Below are 20153 nucleotides of genomic sequence, written 5' to 3'. Positions count from 1 at the left end.
GTCTATAGTGAATGTGACAAGTATGCTAATAGTCATTTTGTCTATAGTGTTTGTGACAAGTATGCTAATAGTCATGTCGTTTATAGTGAATGTGACAAATATGCTAGTAGTCATGTTGTCTATAGTGTTTGTGACAAATATGCTAGTAGTCATGTCGTCTATGGTGTTTGTGACAAATATGCTAGTAGTCATGTTGTCTATAGTGTTTGTGACAAGTATGCTAATAGTCATTTTGTCTATGGTGTTTGTGACAAGTATGCTAATAGTCATGTTGTCTATAGTGTTTGTGACAAGTATGCTAATAGTCATGTTGTCTATAGTGTTTGTGACAAGTATGCTAATAGTCATGTTGTCTATAGTGTTTGTGACAAGTATGCTAATAGTCATGTCGTCTATAGTGTTTTCTACAAGTATGCTAATAGTCATGTTGTCTATAGTGTTTGTGACAAGTATGCTAATAGTCATGTTGTCTATAGTGTTTGTGACAAGTATGCTAATAGTCATGTTGTCTATAGTGTTTGTGACAAGTATGCTAATAGTCATGTTGTCTATAGTGTTTGTGACAAGTATGCTAATAGTCATGTTGTCTATAGTGTTTGTGACAAGTATGCTAATAGTCATTTTGTCTATAGTGAATGTGACAAGTATGCTAATAGTCATGTTGTCTATAGTGTTTGTGACAAGTATGCTAATAGTCATGTTGTCTATAGTGTTTGTGACAAGTATGCTAATAGTCATGTTGTCTATAGTGTTTGTGACAAGTATGCTAATAGTAATGTTGTCTATAGTGTTTGTGACAAGTATGCTAATAGTCATGTCGTTTATAGTGTTTGTGACAAGTATGCTAATAGTCATGTTGTCTATAGTGTTTGTGACAAGTATGCTAATAGTCATGTTGTCTATAGTGTTTGTGACAAGTATGCTAATAGTAATGTTGTCTATAGTGTTTGTGACAAGTATGCTTATAGTCATGTCGTTTATAGTGTTTGTGACAAGTATGCTAATAGTAATGTTGTCTATAGTGAATGTAACAAGTATGCTAATAGTCATGTCGTCTATAGTGTTTGTGACAAGTATGCTAATAGTCATTTTGTCTATAGTGTTTGTGACAAGTATGCTAATAGTCATTTTGTCTATAGTGTTTGTGACAAGTATACTAATAGTCATTTTGTCTATAGTGAATGTGACAAGTATGCTAATAGTCATGTCGTCTATAGTGTTTGTGACAAGTATGCTAATAGTCATGTCGTCTATAGTGTTTGTGACAAGTATGCTAATAGTCATGTTGTCTATAGTGAATGTGACAAGTATGCTAATAGTCATGTTGTCTATAGTGAATGTGACAAGTATGCTAATAGTCATGTTGTCTATAGTGAATGTGACAAGTATGCTAATAGTCATGTTGTCTATAGTGAATGTGACAAGTATGCTAATAGTAATGTTGTCTATAGTGTTTGTGACAAGTATGCTAATAGTCATGTCGTTTATAGTGTTTGTGACAAGTATGCTAATAGTCATGTTGTCTATAGTGTTTGTGACAAGTATGCTAATAGTCATGTTGTCTATAGTGTTTGTGACAAGTATGCTAATAGTAATGTTGTCTATAGTGTTTGTGACAAGTATGCTTATAGTCATGTCGTTTATAGTGTTTGTGACAAGTATGCTAATAGTAATGTTGTCTATAGTGAATGTAACAAGTATGCTAATAGTCATGTCGTCTATAGTGTTTGTGACAAGTATGCTAATAGTCATTTTGTCTATAGTGTTTGTGACAAGTATGCTAATAGTCATTTTGTCTATAGTGTTTGTGACAAGTATACTAATAGTCATTTTGTCTATAGTGAATGTGACAAGTATGCTAATAGTCATGTCGTCTATAGTGTTTTTGACAAGTATGCTAATAGTCATGTCGTCTATAGTGTTTGTGACAAGTATGCTAATAGTCATGTTGTCTATAGTGAATGTGACAAGTATGCTAATAGTCATGTTGTCTATAGTGAATGTGACAAGTATGCTAATAGTCATGTTGTCTATAGTGAATGTGACAAGTATGCTAATAGTCATGTTGTCTATAGTGAATGTGACAAGTATGCTAATAGTCATGTTGTCTATAGTGAATGTGACAAGTATGCTAATAGTCATGTTGTCTATAGTGAATGTGACAAGTATGCTAATAGTCATGTCGTATGAAAGCTAAAAAAAAACAACCTTACACATTTCAGTGTTCAAGCAGCACAATCCCAATCCAAAGAACAAGAAGTATTAACTTTAAAAATCAAGTTTCGGACTTGCAGCAGTAAATCAATGAGTTAACATAACAACAGATTGGCAATGGAGCAATGTCATTGATAAGTTAAAAAATAACTTTTGCTACATTTGAATAGTATTGAAATGGCTACATTATTTACATGCAATGTGGATTGTCACGATACATTATGTCGAGGACGCTAAATCGAACTTACTACATTGACAACATTTAAAAAAAATTAGCTACGAACAGAAATGTTTATAAATTCGATTCAGCAGTGCTTTTAAAAAAATGCAAGACAACTGACATATCTGTATAGAACATATGTTATTCAACACCTCCTGTATTTTTTTGTACACCAGATACACGAAAAGCTTTTTTTTTAAAGTTTTTTTCCACCACATTGACTGAAAATCTGTCATTGAAACAGAGATGATAAGGTGGTTTCAGGATGATAATAATATTTTACATACGTTGAACCTGTTGTCGAAGGACACAAAAGATCTAAAAGGAGACGATCTGTTCAGAACTTACGCCCTCTTTAAACATTTTCTGAAATGTCAAATTAGTGATTTACTTTTAAGGCTGTAAGTTTTCTCAATTGAAGCTTCTAGAAATAACAGATATAAATATAACAAAGAAATCGTGCAGTTTAATGTATTAAACCTGCGGAAAATATGATGTATTTTTGGTTTTGTTTTAGAACTACTTGGTAAAAGCAATTTACCTATAAATCTAAATTATAAGATGAAAACAAAGGAATAGTCATTTTAAAATAAGATATTTACTATTAACCTGTAAACTTTCGCAATAGTAAATTATAAAAAAATATCTCAGCATTATTTTAAAAGCGATGCAAATTAGTTCCACCAAAGCCCCTGAAAGTGGCACCGATAGTTTTGGAGGAAGTCGGACAAGAAGGCTAAGTCTCAGCACGACAGCATATCATTAGAACTACGCCATGGCTTAACGAGGCTTCTAGTGTGGGTTTTAATTAAAACATTTGATCTAAACAAACCAACTAAAATGAGTGCATTTTGTATAGACTTGTCTTGCCTTATAATTTATCGTCTTCGATTATAATATGAGAGGAACTGAAAGTGAAGCGGGGGGGGGAGCTACACTGTCCTAGAAGGCATTTGACATGACCCCGTTAGTTAACTTTGAAGACCGTCTGGACGACATCCTAGTTGGCAGCAATGTCATTAAAATATGTCTGTGGACAATGTTGGAAGTTTTCTTTTGTTTTGGGTGACGGTTGTCGTTGGCTCAATGATGAGATCCTGTGATACGGCCGATGTCCAGGAGATGCTTCCTGGTATGCTGGCCGAACAAGTTTCAGAAACTTGTGGTTTGCTACAAAACTTGCGAAAATCTTCCGGGGGTCCGTACTTGATTCTTTTATATATGACAATGCCTGCTCCCGTCAGTACGATCATCAGCATGATAAAGATGATGATACCAGCTTGTTGCCCTACAGTCAACCCGTTGCTGTAGACGGCGGTTGGCTGCGGGATGGTTGTGGTTTTCACAGGAGTCGATCTTCGACACTCGTACTCCACAGTCAAGAATGTGGCGTAAGCCTGGTACGCGCTCTGGTCACAACCTTGTTCAGACGAGAGTCTTCTCCACGAATCTTTCCGGCAGAAAGCGAGTCCTGAGCATAGAGTGTAGAGCTCTGAGAAAACATCCATGTCTGTATACTTGCAAGTTGAGGTCCCACTACAGCACTGCGCCCTTGTAGCGTTATAGTTGCAGGGGCTGTAGTAAAAATATATATATTTATTTATTTATATACATTAGCTTATAAATTACCATCTAATGTTAAATTCTGATATTTAGTAATACTTTACCTTTCAAATACAGCTCAAGACATTATCTAGATAGTTTAAGTAAGGAGCGTTGTGGATGAGTGATGAAGCGCTTGGCTTCCGAACAGTTCGAATCTGTGTGAAGACAGATTTTAAAATTTCCATTTTTTTACGACCTCCCTGAGTCCTCCTAGCTCTAATTGCATCGTGACATTCGCCGGGGAACGTAAAGGTGAAAGGTCGTTGTGCTGGCCACATGACACCCTCGTTAACCGTTAGCCTTAGAAAGATAGGGCATAAAATTATCCGCCCTATGTATTACAAGGTCTGGAAGGAATAGTTTTCTTTTTGTTTCTTATGTTCTTATTACGAGATGTCATGGATTTCTCATACACCTTTAGGAAAAGCTCAGCCAGTTAAAATACATACCAAGTAGAATCAGAAAATACTTTCAGTATTTGGCTAGCATTATGGAACCAAAAGAGTAGATAGGACATTTCGACATAAAAGAAATGAGCTACCGGGGGGGGGGGCAGGGCATACTTTATTAAAACTGATCAAGACTTGAAATTTTGTAATAGAGACCTAATATAGTGATGGTAGAGACGCTAGCGATTGTATCTCTGAATATTTTTTTTGTTTTATGTGCTTACCTTAAAAGGCTAACAGTTTCCAGGGTGACTTTTGTAATATCAATGTACGGGGCGTTGACATCAAAACAGGTGATGGTCAACGAGTCCTTGTCTCTGCCCTGAAGACATTGGCTAATGCTTATACCGGAGACAGGCACGAGGAACGCAACCATGATGACATAGTGATAAACTTGTCCACAGGCTGTCATTGTGGTCGTTCAAGGCTGGGAAAGTGAATCAATGTGCTTATAATTTGGAATCAGATATATGTTCGTGTGACGATTTACACAACGTCAACCAGATTGAGGTTTTCATTAATATTAGTAAATTTAGTTTGGTCAATTAGTTGGAAGGGGGGGGGGAGTTGTTGACCGAGTGATAAAGTGTAATGGCGACCGAACCGATCATGTGTCTCAGAAACAAAAGACTGTTACATCCTGCCCTATAGATTTCAACGTCTGAGAGTGCACTTTAATTTTTATTTAATTTTATGGTCACTGCGCTATATGAACGCTCAGCAAACTATAAGGTGTCATCTTTCGAGAAGTATTCTGAGCAGCCTTTTTTTCAAACCGAACAATTCTTGTATTCAATCTCTTTCCCAAATCTTAGGGGTTATATATATATATATATATTTGCTTTTAAATTTTTCAAGATTCTAGTTTGCCAAACGAAAAAAACTAGACTAACCTAAACAAAAATGCTACAATTTCTAGCATGAGTGTAGCCGAGGGGAGGATTTAGGGGGGTCAAGCCCCCACTCCTGAAGTGAAATCCCCTCCTTGCATGGAACAGGGGAGGGGGGACTGGGAAATTCTGAGACTGTTTTTTGTTGTTTTTTTTTTTGCTTTCATTTTAATTATCGTAAGTGATATTTTAATGTTAAACCATCACTTGCCCCACACAAGCAAAAGAAAAAAAAGATTTTTTTTAAACAAAAGCTTAACTAAGGGATAGAACCGCTAATTACTGCAATTATCTTAAAATTGCAAGGTTTTGCTCCCTTTCTGACTTATAAAACAACATTAATTAATTTGTATTAATTGGTAATTTTTTTTGTATTGATTTGTGCAATGTCACCGACATATATATCCATATCTCAATGTAGCAGTTTTTCTCCTTATTTCGATATCAAACAAAATAATAATTGGTTAATCTTTTTATGATTGATTCATGTTTTATCAGGTACAATGGACAATTGTGCAAAGTTTAGAGTTCATGTGAGAATGAGCATTGGGAGAGAAAAAACATGTTGGAACTTTTACCAGACAGACAGAGTTGCAGACAGACAGAGTGAGTTGATATAAGCTTTGTTAAAACATCTCAGCCTAATTTTTTTTTTTTTGGCTTACATTTCAATCGTGGTGTTAAATCCAATTCTTATTAAGAGATGCACCAGGCTGGTCTCTTGATATATTTCAAACTGACGATAAGAAAAGCTTTTTGTGAACGTAAAGTTTTCATGCCATCATGTAGTCAATGTAGCGTGATCTATTTCTATTCCATACACACAAACACACAAAATATTTTTACAATTCTTTTTAAAAAAAGCTTAGAATGGAAAGGTCTGCACATTCATAGCCGTATCTTTCAATACTGTAAGATATATTTTCATTTTTCTATATCAAACAAAATTAATTACACATTTCTTTTATTTATTAATTGGTTGATGGTTATTTTTATTAATTCTATTTTTGTTTTTGGTTTGTTTGTTTTTTTTGTTAGGAACAATGAATAACTTTGCCAAGTACCAACTTAATCCGAGAATTGGAAATGGGATAAATTATGTGTACATATTTGTACCTGACAGACAGACAAACGGAGTGACTTTATAAAAGTTTTGAGAGAGAGACACACATTCATACACACACATACACTGTCATCTGGACGTACTCCTCATCTTCCTCAGAAACACACGATGTCATTCAATAGCCATGACCTTACAGTGACCAGTGTTCCTACTCTCTCATGAACCCCACCCCCCCTCGGTTTATCTCTTTTTTTTTTCTGGTTATCTTTCAGTAACGGTCAGACTCTAGCTCAACGCTCAAGTTGATGATACGGGCTATTGCTCATTCCATCATATCTCTCATGGCTAAAAATATTCTAATATCGAGCTTTTATAAATAGCAACGTAACATAACTCCGTAACTAAGACTTAAACAAGTCTTACATTCCTAAGTCTAAATCCTGCATTCCTTAGTCTAACAGCTAAACAAAATCAAATGTTCTTAGAATAAGAAACACAAAACTCAACAATGTATCAATTGTAGGAAAAACCAAACTAAATTAACATATATTATTTCTCTAAGGTATTGGAGCCAAATCGTCCAGCGCCGAAACGCTCTGCTTCGGTAATATGTTTACGTTGATTTAAAATTAATTTTAGCCATATCTTCGAATGATATTGCATAAATAACCATCTTTTGAAGGCTTAATGCTGAAAAAAAGTATTCTTAGCCTGAATCGGGACATTGTACAAGGGACAATGTAATTTGTTGGAATAGCATCGATAAGTAACAAGAACGATTGTAGTAGCCCATGAGCTGTGCAGGGGCGGGGGGTATCTACCACACTTTCACATACTGATTTTATTTCATTAAGATATATATAACTCCTCCTTGTGATCGAAGATGAGCACATTTCTTATTTCCTATGGACTAGAAGGTGACTTTCAAGTCCAATCCTCGCTTTAAATAGCCGGCCGCACAAGTGGCATGGGTGGGCTTGGTCAGCCGCTTGATAGGCCCGCTTCCTTTCTCAGTCTTTTGTTTGTTCAGCGCTCTTTCACCCTGGCCACTCTTCCTGCTTCAAATCTCGAGACTCCGAGACTCACAGCTTCACGCCATGAGAGGCGATCGAGAGCCAGTGCTTTCCAGTCGTGAATGTCGATATCGCATTCCTTGAAGGAGCTCTTGAGAGTGTCTTTGTAGCGCTTGTATTGACCTCCCTGGGAGCGCTTTTCTGAACGCAACTCCCCAGAAGTTGTTTGGGAAGGCGATTGTCTGGCACGCGGACTGCATGACCCGCCCATCAAAGTTCATTAGGATATAAACAGCTTGGCTACCTATCAAGAGGAGGGTGGGCTTGAGCACCAAGAATTGTGTTTGCTGAGCGCCTAGACACGGAAACCTTTCTCCCACATACAAAAGCCGAAGGGACAGAGCACACTGACCATGATATTGCTAGGAAAGGTGCGATTCAATTAAATAAAGAAAGGGGAGGGGTGCGAAAGGATGGATTTTTAGAACACATCAGCGAGAGTTTAGTCTCACACGACATTGTAGACTGCGTGTCTTCTAGAGCAGTGGTTCTGTGATTCGCGAACCCCCAATGATCCCTGAAGCAACTGTAAGGGCTCCGCAGAAATATAAAAAAAATTGTATACAGTTAAAAAAACGTGTTCGCTATGAGCCGATCGGATAATTTCAATAATAATCTATCGTCCTACACTTTTTGTTTTATGTCTGTTACGTACTAGTCTTTGACGAACTAATTTATCTACTATGCATTTATGGGGCTTGTGGACTCCGAGAGTTGTTCAACAAAATTCTTTCTGCCGAAGGTCTCGAGGCCGCCGTTTCCAAGGCTTCGACTGAAGTAATTGGGATAAAATTCATAATCAAAAAGAAGGAGTGTGGGGTGTGGGGTGAGGAGTGTGGGGTGTGGGGTATGGGAAAGACAATGGAAGAACTAAACGCTTTGAACAAAAAAAATTAACTTGACAATAAAACTCTAAAAAGTTATAATAATAATAATCTTGTCCGTAAGGAAATTTGTCTTACTATTTGTACATTACACACACACAAAAAAACATTATAACTATTTTTAAAAAGTACATTCACACCAGACTCACTCATAATTTACATGTGACAAAGTTTATATCAGATTGTTTCTATTCAACGATTTGATTCCCAGGGGAAGATAAGAGTGTCTGTCTTTGCTATCGGTGTCTTGTATCTCTCTTGTGATGGTAAAATCACAAAATCCTGACCCCAAAGGGTGATTTTTTATTTCTAGAATCTTTTTAGCTTTTCTATGGATGTTTGTCTCAAACAGCTGACCGAACGGGCTTCGTTTATTTTACCAATGACTTTACCAGCAGCATTTAGGATTCTGTGAAGTTTATTTTTATTTTTAATGCTCAGATTGTCATACCAGGCAGTAGAAAAAGATTTTAATTGTATTTTTTTAAAAATCATTTTAGATGAATCACTACGATGTATCATGAAACTGTTGTTTTTTTTCAACTAACTGTCCTTTTTTTTTTGGGGTGAAAAGTCTCAGTGACTAAAATTTTACAATAAGTTCCCATTACCAAACAAACATTGCATTGAGGTCATTGTCGTGTTTCATTGTATTTTAAATACAATTTCTGATTATATATTAGAAGTACATTGTTTTAAAACGCATGTGTCTGTGTGGTGCAATGTTCCTCAGCCAGTCTGATTGTACACGGGGGTCACTATTGAAACGGCACTGACCCAAGGAACATAAGGCGTGGATAGGTTTCGTATCTTTAATTTAAACAAACAAACAAAAATCACTTCCTGAAGTCTAAAGACAATGTTGCGGTGGGAGTATCAGGCGTGAAAGCAATAACCAAAGTCAAATCAGCACTGAGCTACTGTTTAAGACACTGTTAATGCTGCATGCGAGTTCATAGAAGACACAATAACAGAATGATCCAGGCTCAATCTAAAAATATCCAACTTGGCTGACAAAGCTAGACGCTGGTAACGGTTTTGAATTTTCTCTAAAGTCTAGATCCACTGGAACAAAGATGCCAAAATCCAGCTGCAGTCCAGATAATTAGCACAGACGTAGGGTAGATCTAGTAGAAATAAACGAATGTTAATCCAGTACTTCTCCAGTGTACTTCGCCAAGTGTAGATAAATCCAGATCCAGAACTCGGGGTCGCCACATCTGTTGATGGTCTATTTTGTTGATGATTATATATGTTAATGGTGCATGCGAGTCCATATGACACAACAACAGAATGAATCAAGAATATACTTGAGAACGCAGGCTGATAACTTCAACAATTTAATGAACAATAAAAAGGGCACAGTCCTCTGTCGTCGCTAGCCTAGCGTCGTCCTCCAAGGCGTATTGTCCGTTACTATTCTACTTCCGTTCTCCTACTTTTTAATTACTCGTCACGTCACTATGGAAAAACCCGATTAAAAACCCGATTAACCTCAACTTTTACGCATCTTGTGTCATTACAACACCTCCTAGATTTAATCCCCTCCCCTACTTTTTTTTTATCAACTCTGGTAAAAAGTTTGTACACGTTATTTCTCTAACACCTCAGACCAAGTTGAAACTTAAATCAATTATTTTTTTTTTACCTTACAAAACTTGAAACAAAAAAATTAACCAATAAGTCAATCAATTATTGGAAATAGATTACTTTGTTTGATATTGAAAAAGAGAAATAACGTCTACATTCTTTGTCATATAGGTGTAAGTGCGGGTTTGTCCCTTAGATGAAAAAAAAAAACGTGTTGTTTTTTTCTACTATTGAGTTGCAAATTCAATGTGCAGGTATTCCTGGAAAGATGATCACTATAGTAAGAGTGTCAATGAGTGGAAGGGGGGGGGGGGACAGACACATGTGGACCACCAAATATGAGGTTTAACAACTACACTGCAGGGAAGACAAAAATGTGGCTGTATGCATATATTGCCTTTTTCGTCTGACATTTCCGGCTTTTTACACATAAGTACCTTGTGTATTTCACCTGTAGTGACATTTAATGTAGAGACATGTCCACTTCAGTTTGAATAAAGTATACTGTCTTCCCACCTCCCCAGGTAGTTCATGTCCTTTATGTAGTCCTAGTCCCGTCCAGCTAATGAATGCGACAGTTCCTTCCCTTGTTCATTTCTATTCCACCTTGTCCCGGCCAGCCTATTTATTATTTCCCTTTGTTGAATGTACGAAAATCACGTTCGATCGGTTGATTCAGACAGATCGTAAAGGTAGCACAATTAATATGGTTGAAGTAAATGTGTGTGTAGCGAATGTGTACCACTGGTCCATGACCCGACTCACCTCCTCTTTTCACCACCCCCCATCCCTTGTATCGCATCTTTGGGTCATCGCAGTATTTGTTCTGTTTTACGTACCAAATAGTACCCAATTTTATCACGTCAAATGATATTAATTGACTTCAATATGTGTGAAACACGGGTCAAATAAATATCAAGCAAAAAAATATATATATACTTTTAAAACATATTCTGGTTATGTATAAATGCGTATACAAAAATTGCTATGCGGAAATAACGAAGATGGTAATGATCAACATAAGGCTTGTGCGAATAATTATGATTACAACATGGAGACCTTCTAACCTAGAGGAATAAAACATATCATTGAATGGATACTAGGCTAGAAACTAGTGTAAACATTTCCGGGACTATCTTTTAACATCAGAGGTTCTTAACCTTACTAGTGCCGCGACACCCTAATACGATTCCCCACTAGGCAGCGACCCCAACCGTAATTTTTTTTTGATACCATGCATAGGTAAATTTTCGTAATGTATATAGACTCTATCTGATTTAAGACATGTGTTAGAATTTGAAAACAGCGAAAACTTTATGTAATTGTAATTAGTGTAAAACATGGGTGTAGTAGCCGGGGGGGGAGGGTGTTGGGGTTCCACCCCCCTTCCGAAATGAAATCCCTCTCAAAGGGAGGGGGTCGGAATTTAGTGACTGATTATTTGCTTTGATTTTGTTTATTTTAGGGAGATTTTAATAACAAACCATCACTTGCCCCAGCACAGCCAATAGGTGTTTGAGTTTAAAACACCTACCACGGGGTTTTGCAGTTAAATCCCCCTCTTATATAAAGGAAAACAAAAAAAATGCAAACGACAATCCCCAAATTCCAAGAGCACAGCTAAGGAGGATTTCATTTTAAAACCTCCTCCAAAATTTACGATAAACCCTCTCTTCAATATAAAAAAAAAACAAATTACACAATCAAAATTCTATGAGCGTAGCCAAAGGGGTTTTGAGTTTAAGCCCCCTTCAGCGGGGTTTGAAGCTAAAAAATACCTCTTCAATTTAATTTTAAAAAAAAGCAAATTACGCACTCAAAATGGTATGAGCGTAGCCAAAGGGTGTTTTGAGTTTAAACCCCCTTTCAGAGAGGTATTATGCTAAAAAATAACTCTTCAATATAAAAAAAGCAAATTACACGCTAAAATTCTTTGAGAGTAGCCAAGCCATTGGGGGGTTTTGATTTTAACCCCCCCCCCTCCAGATGGTTTTGAGATTGAAAACCTATCCCTTCAATAGCAAACGACATTCACCAAATTCTAAGACCGTAGCTAAATGGGGTTTTGAATTTAAAAAAAAAAAAACAACTCCAGAGATTTTTTTAGTTTAAAATCCCCCAACGGATGATTTTGACGATAAAAGCCTTTTCGATATAAAATCTAAAGCAAACTACAGTCACCTAATTCCAATAGATTAGTCAAGAGAGGTTACACATTTCTTCAAGTGGCAGGGCTCCATTAATAAAGTGCAGTGAATAGTAATCTGCCGAAAATGAAAAAGACTAAATGTGGCTCAACAAAGATGGCTAAGACAGATTTTAGGAGTCAGTTTTAGAGATCGGGTCTAAATCAAGGAAATCCTATGCCGAACTGGGAGTCGACCCCCTAGTAAGGTTGTGACAGCATCGCATGTGGTTTGCGTGAAATGTTCTCCGACAAATTGAATTACGCATAATAAGAGTTGCGATAACATCCTAGTACAACTTAGCGCCACACTTTCATGGAGGTTCTCTGAGCAGGTGGGAAGAGACTTAAGACATTGCCAGTGACAGATTTTTGTGGAAACAGCTTGCCGCCCAATGCGCCGAACGGCGCGGGAGGGCCTAAGTCAGTAAGAATAGCACATTAGGTTTTTTTAAATAAAACTTTTTAATAGCAGGATAATGCACTGTGGATACCTCAGAATATGCATTTTGTTGTTTCAATACCGGAAATAGTGCTTGGCGGCGGAGCTCCGCACCGTGCTGGCAAGGGTGGGGAGTCTACAATTTTTCCACTAACTCCAGGAAAAACTTGTTCTAGGATACAATAAACGTCTTCCGAGTGAATGAAGGCTCAGAATGTAATAAAGATTAATTATGTACACACATACATACATATATTTTTTTGGCGGGGGGGGGGGAGAGGGGAGAGAAAAAAAAATCCCCCCCACACGAAAAAAATCCTGGCTACGCCCATGGTGTAAAATAAATGTGTTTTTTAATTAGATTGCTAACAAAATTTTATCTTTATGACCTGGATTTATTAACTTTTCTATTGCGTGTTCAACATTTCCATGTACATACTTGTGTGACAATTTCAAAACCAATGGCAAAGCATGAAGGATGATATTCAATAAGGTCAACTACATTGCATTTAATTTGTCAATACGTTAGTGCGAAGGTTGGATTCTTTTGGGAGTCTTTGTAAGAGCACAATAAATGCCATCCTCAGCATCAAGTCTACTTCTCTGTTGAGACTTCATAACTATAAGGCTGGAAAACCCTGCTTCGCAATGCAAACACGTGATCCAGAACTGTGTCACTGACATTGAAAAGCAATCATTTTCAGCTGCTTCGCTTTTGATGAGCTCAATAAACTCTTACTGTCTCCGGAACATCTTCTACTTTTATAAAGTGTTAACAGGATGTCATGTAGATTGGAAGTTTGCATGCTTGTACAAATGTTCTTTGGCAGAAATTACCATTGTAGTCGGTCAGTCAGATTCAATGCCCTTTTTTTCCTCATAGAAAAAAGATAAAGTTGGCAGGCTATAAGTTTTAATTTTAACCAGTGGAAGTTTCATTAGGACGAACGGATATTTTCAAACAAATCGAGGCATAATATATTTGATATTTAATTACATTGAAACATTTAATTGTTCAAGGTGACAAGATGTTTCTATTGGTCCGTTTTTTTTTCTGTATTTTTGCTTTCTGATAAAACAAAATTCTTCTCGAAAATAATGAAAAAAATCTTAGAACTTCGCCTCTCCACAAGTAAGTCACATCAGTGGGAAATAACAGAACACATTAAACGCATCAAACTCCGTACAAAATTGTATCTCTCAATGGAAAAAAAAACATGTCTACCTTCAAATAATGATGTTACATTCACTAACTCAAAGTTTATTTACTTTTTATTTTATTAAATCATTGTTTAACGATAGTTTCATATTTTGAGTTTTGGGTATCAGTGTGAGTAATACCACTTTCTTTTCTTATCAGAAAGGAAATCGTATACTAACTATGGTACAGACATGCTTGTTAGAAACACACAAAAATAAAATAATAAATAAAAAATTAAAAATTCCGAAGATAAATAGACCAAAAGCACGAATTTCCAATGTACGTATAATTTTATTTCATCATTACTTTGAATATGTGTTTAACACAGTCTACCGATACCTACCTTTCTTTTTCTTCTTGTTTAGTCCTGTAGAACTCTATGGATGACCGTAGCGATAGCTTTGTCCACAGATGCCAACCTAGAGACCTTTGTCAGTGGTAGCTTCGTTCAGCTTCAGTGAAGGTCTGTGTTTGGACTGTCAGTGAACAGGCATGCGCAGTCGAGAATAAAGCTATACCTGGGCGTGCAGATTTGTCCGTTTTTTTTTATGGCAATTTTTTTTTTAAATTAGGACAACAACCTTGCTAAACTTACCGCCTCATTTTCCCCCGAACTATCTCCCCCCCTACTCACACAATATGAAGTTATTAAAAAGTTTGCAGCTTAGGTTAGATATAGAACTGATTCTGTGAACTTCTTTCGTGCTACTTATGTACAAATAAGAAGACAAAAAATATTTTATTTAAAATTAATATTAATGACATATATCGAGTCTGTCTATAATTGATTATCTAGATCAAATTTATTACGTGAACGTAAAGTCACATACATGTAATATATCAATTATTTTATACACATTTAGAAATGACATACATACAAATATATTTCTCCAGACAATGTCATAACTAAGTCCGTTGTGTTCATAAATCTAGAGCACATTAAAATAATGTTTGAATAACAAAGTAGATACTATCTTTATTTTTTTATTCTCTTGACCATATTTTTGCTATCAGCAATCTACTGTCAACTGACCGCTATTGCAGGCATTCCTCAAAGACAGTCAGCAGTTTACTCATCCGTAATGATATTTTTTTAAAATTGTAATAAGGTCTATCAAAAATAAAGCACAGAGACAATATTAGGGATTAACTCTAATTGGTGATAAGGTCGACATGTATAGACTCCCTTAGTGCCCTGGTAAGAAACTCTGCTATGGTGCCTCGTAGCTGCCTAACAGGTCGACTTCACAGATACGTCTACGCAATTAGCATTAACAAAGTTCGTTTTGCAGAGCATTACCGCTAGGCGGCGGTGTTGTCGTTTCCGGGGTCACAGGTTCGTCCCTTATTTTCGTCGCATTTAATTCACTACTTTCTCTAATTTAAAAACTTGGTCCCTGGTGCTGCTTTTCATCTATGTTCAATATGTATGTAATGTTCATTGTTTCAGCACCTAGCTTCACATTTATATTTAATATTGATAGTATATGCTCGAAAGTTCGCCTTATGCACAAACACATTTTTTTAGTATGCCAGAAGCTGCAATCAGCAAGAAATGATTAATTAGTAATGACATGATAATACTAGAAGATTTTAACGCGTATACTAGAGAAGTAGAAGACTATGAAACGGTGAAAATAATAAATCCCCACGAAACGTACATTGAGCTAAATGTACACTCCAATGAATTACTTGTACGAAATGGTATACTACTTACCCGTACAAACACTGATGCTAGTACAGTATATACCAGGGGTAGAAAGGTATCAATGTGTGTCAAAACACTAATACAATTCTATTGAACGGAAGAGAGGGCCCTTATCTGCTACTGCCACCACTAGCTGTGATACAGTCATTGACAACATATTAGCAGATATTAAAGTATTTCATAAAGTTAACAATGTCAACGTTCAACCTTTTGATCATTTATTCTCATTATCCATTTTGTGATATCCTGTGAATGTGAAAAAAACATTAACTAAGAACAAGATTACAAAGAGAGTTTGTGTTATCACACATAGTCATAGGCGGCCCCCATCGAATTCACCAATGGACGAGGAATATTCAAGCCATAGTCTTGTTTTGATCGTTTAAGCAATACAATTTTTAAAAATCATTTGGTGTTATTTTTCAAATAAAAGCAAACAGGACAACACTTCGTCTTTGATAAGACTCTTCTAACTCTTCTGGAATAAATAGAGTAGAGATCCAAAATGATCACCTAAAAACAACACGGAGACCCCACAGACAATGTCGGTGACACACTCAGAATATCACCCCTCCGCCATCAACTTTCTTCAAATATGTCCCAATAAACACTATTACTAGTTAATTCTTTATGTTGAACCAATACAGTTAGCTGATTAACTTCTTTTATTGATTTTTACTCAAGTGTAAAATGAGTGTCAATTCTATAAAAAAAAATCACAATGTTTATGACATTTATTCAAATGTTATTGCAGAATACAGTAGACGATGTCGCCCTGGCTTCTCTACCAGATCTTCCAGTACTGGAATGCCTAGATGAGCTTCCGAGCCTTAGTGACCTCAAAAAAGCAATTAACTGCTTAAAAAATAGAAAATCTCCTGGGAGCGATGGTATCCCAGTGGAAGTAGTGAAAGTCAACGAATCACTCCAGCTCCCTGAACTCTATATTCTCCTCTGCCGCTGTTGGGAAACAGGTCATGTCCCACAGGACATGCGTGACGCAACTATAGTCACAATATACAAGAACAAAGGGGATCGGAGTGACTGCAACAAATATAGGGGTATCTCTCTCCTCAGTATAGTGGGCAAAATCTTTGCTAGAGTTGCACTATCCAGGCTGCAAGTGATAGCTTCTAGAGTCTACCCAGAGTCTCAGTGTGGATTCAGGAGTGGTAGATCCACTATAGACATGATATCTTCTCTACGACTACTGCAGGAGAAATTCAGAGAGAGAGACAGACCCCTTTACATTGTTTTTGTCGATCTGACTAAAGCTTTTGACATGGTCAGCAGAAGTGGCCTTTTCAAAATCCTGAGGAAAATAGGTTGCCCTCCCAAACTACTGAAGTTAATTGAGTGTTTTCACGAGGAAACTAAATGTACTGTCAAATTCAATGGAGCCCAATCAGCACCTTTTGAGGTTTGCAGTAGTGTCAAGCAGGGATGTGTGCTCGCACCTACTCTGTTTGGCATATTCTTCTCCTGTCTACTGCATTATGCGTACAGCGACATAAACGAAGGTGTGTTTCTCCATACAAGATCCTCTGGAAAACTATTTAATGTATCAAGGCTGCGGGCAAAAACCAAGGTTAGGAAGCTACTCGTCAGGGAACTCCTGTATGCTGATGATGCAGCTATTGTGGCTGATTCTGATATTCAGCTACAGTCCATGGTTGACAAACTATCTGCTGCTTGCCAGAAGTTCGGCTTAAACATCAGTCAAAGCAAGACTAAGATACTTGTCCAAAACACAAACACTGCACCTCAAGTAAGCATTAATGGCCAACCACTAGAAGTTGTTGATCACTTTTGTTACCTTGGCTCCATCATATCCAACAACACTACTGGATAAAGACATAAACAACAGGATAGCCAAGGCAATGGCCACCATGTCACGGTTGCAGAAAAGAGTCTGGGACAACATATTGCTAACTATCAGTACTAAAGCCCTAGTCTACCGGACCTGTGTGTTGAGCACCTAGCTGTACGGAAGTGAAACATGGTCAACCTACTCATGGCAGGAAAAAAAGCTGAATGTCTTCCCCCTCCGATGCCTAAGGCGGATCTTTAAAATAAGTGGCAAGATAAGATAACCAATGAGGAAGTGCTACATAGAGCAGGATGCCAGGACATCCGCTCTGTTATCAGCAGCAGACGCCTTGGCTGGCTTGGCCACGTTCGTAGAATGCCAGTAGGTCGACTTCCACAGGACATCCTGTATGGCGATCTAATAGAAGGCAGGAGAGCCGCTGGTCGCCCACTTTTACGTTATACGGATGTATGCAAACGCGACATGAAGCTATTCAAAATCGACACTGGCAACTGGGAAGAGGTGGCACTGGACAGATCCACATGGAGAGAGAGCATAAAGGAAGGGTCACAGATTGCAGATGTCATACACAACAGAAGCAGAAAGAAGGGTGAAAATGCAACGGCGCCTGGTGATTATATATGCCCAACCTGCGATCGCAGCTGTGTATCAAGGATTGGCCTCTTTAGTCACACAAGAAGTTGCAAAGGGAAAAGATCGTCTCTCGAGACGTAAAATGCCACAGATTGCAAATTTTATAATATTTAATGAAAATTAAAAAAACATACTTAACATCACCCGAACAGGTTTCATTTGTTATACTTTAAGACATTAATGGTATAACATTGTGCTTGGGCTATTCTCCTGCGGTATCATCTAGATGTGTCTTGGCATGTTTGGGCATCTAGCAAGAGATCTTATAATCTAATTATCTTTTGTGATGTGTCTGCTCTTGTCAAGATATCATTTTTTGGTGACCGGTCACTTCATCCCCGGTCATTTCATCCCCTGGTCACTTCATCCCCGGTCACTTCATCCCCGGTCATTTCATCCCCTGGTCACTTCATCCCTTGGTCACTTCATCCCCCGGTCACTTCATCCCCAATTAAATATTTTATATATAAATATGATTATGTAGAATGCTTTTTGACATTTTGTGACTTGTTACTAATGCGTTTATAGTGTTTCCTCTTCCACTTTGTTTTCTTAATGAGAAATCTTATATTTTATTGTAAATCTGGATGTGTACTTAGCTATATCGCTTCTATTGGATGTGGGGGTTATAATATCATAATATTATCCGGATCGAAGGCCAAGGTTTGGTGGAAGTAGTAAAAAATCATTTGAGAGATAGAAGTGCGATTACAATAAGTATGATCATGCCGCTAATAACTTATCATCAAAGGCCAAGGTGTGGTGCAAGTTGTGGAAATCTTTTGAGAGATAGAAGTGCGATTACAATAATTATGACCGTGCCGCTGATAACTTATCATCAAAGGCCAAGGTGTGGTGAAAGTACGACCATGTTTCACTGTATTTTATTTTTCAATCGCTCTTTCTTGAAAATGGGCGCGTCATTTTTAGCCTTGAAATAAGGTTTTATTTTTTTCTAATAAAGGCGGAGTTCACCCATCCTCGTGATATCATGTCGCCTGTGTAAGTTTTGCTTTAATTCCTTTTAAACACGTGTTACAATTTTGTCATTTAAATAAAAAATGAATACATTAAATATTGCTCATTTAATGATTTTTAAAATTACAATTTGTTAGATAAAAATGATCAGATGATGAAAATATCAGAGGATGAAATGACCGGGGATGAAGTGACCAGGGGATGAAATGACCGGGGATGAAGTGACCGGGGATGAAGTGACCAGGGGATGAAGTGACCAGGGGATGAAATGACCGGGGATGAAATGACCGGGAACCCATTTTTTTAACTTGGTTGTCATCCCCAAAATGGTATCACCTGGGGCGACGGCACCCCTCACAAACCTTAGAGACGCCACTGCTCCCAGATACGTACCTCTCCCCAACAATGTCGATTAATATATTGGAGTAGACGGGCTAGGAAATTTTAAAAAAATGAACTTAACAGGTTTCCCATGCGAACACAATTACCAACTAGTACACCTACTAATCCTGATCATAATCTCTCTACTTTATATATTTATATATCTAGAATCTAGATCTACACTATATCAATTTTAAACTTGATGATAGTTCTAAAAATAAATTTCAATAATACCACCATAACTATTTAACGCTATATTCACTTTGGGAATCTTTTATGAGATTTGGTCTATTGGAATTATAAGCCCAATTTATACAAACAAAGGCAGTATGAATAATCAAAAAAACTACAGACCAATCACACAACTGTCAGTTTCGGAAAAATATTGTGCGCTTATCCACATAAAAAAAGAGTTTCCGTTGATTCAATCTAGGGAAGCTTTACTTGTTTTAAATATTAGAAGTAGTAATATCAATTTTCCAGTAGATCTAGGTCGTCTCAAGAGGACGAATTATAAAGATAGAATATGTCCATTTTGCACACATGAAATAGGTGATGCCTTTAATTATCTGCTGGTGTGTGAGCATTTTAAATGATACAGAACAAGATTAGTACAAAAAAAAATATTTCCAGGTCCTATGTTGAACCGTTAACTGAGCTGTTAGATTATCAATCTGTAAAAATACTGAAAAACCTCTGTTTTCATTATGTTAATTCAGATTTTTTTTCCAGAAGTTAAATCCTGCTGAATTTTATATCGTTATTTATATTGTTATTTTAATGTAGAGCTTTATTACATTATTGAC

General features: G+C 37.0%; 2 protein-coding genes across 2 annotated transcripts in view; both read right to left on the bottom strand.

The window, feature by feature from the left end:
• LOC106052464 (uncharacterized) overlaps positions 1–20153 on the bottom strand; it is a 129465-nt gene that overhangs the window by 28350 nt on the left and 80962 nt on the right. The gene's annotated exons all lie outside the window — the stretch shown is intronic.
• Positions 1910–14347, bottom strand: LOC106057389 (uncharacterized). The gene is made up of 3 exons (XM_013214559.2): positions 14160–14347; positions 4713–4915; positions 1910–4009 (listed from the first exon to the last, which is right to left on the bottom strand). Exons 2-3 carry the CDS (start codon positions 4898–4900, stop codon positions 3454–3456), a joined length of 744 nt encoding a protein of 247 aa, XP_013070013.2. The 5' UTR covers positions 4901–4915; positions 14160–14347; the 3' UTR covers positions 1910–3453.

Source organism: Biomphalaria glabrata, chromosome 13 (genome assembly GCF_947242115.1).
Source record: "Biomphalaria glabrata chromosome 13, xgBioGlab47.1, whole genome shotgun sequence".
Classification (NCBI taxonomy): Eukaryota; Metazoa; Mollusca; class Gastropoda; family Planorbidae; genus Biomphalaria; species Biomphalaria glabrata.
The sequence above is the reverse complement of the archived record's forward strand: the minus strand, read 5'-3'. Positions and strand labels throughout refer to the sequence as shown.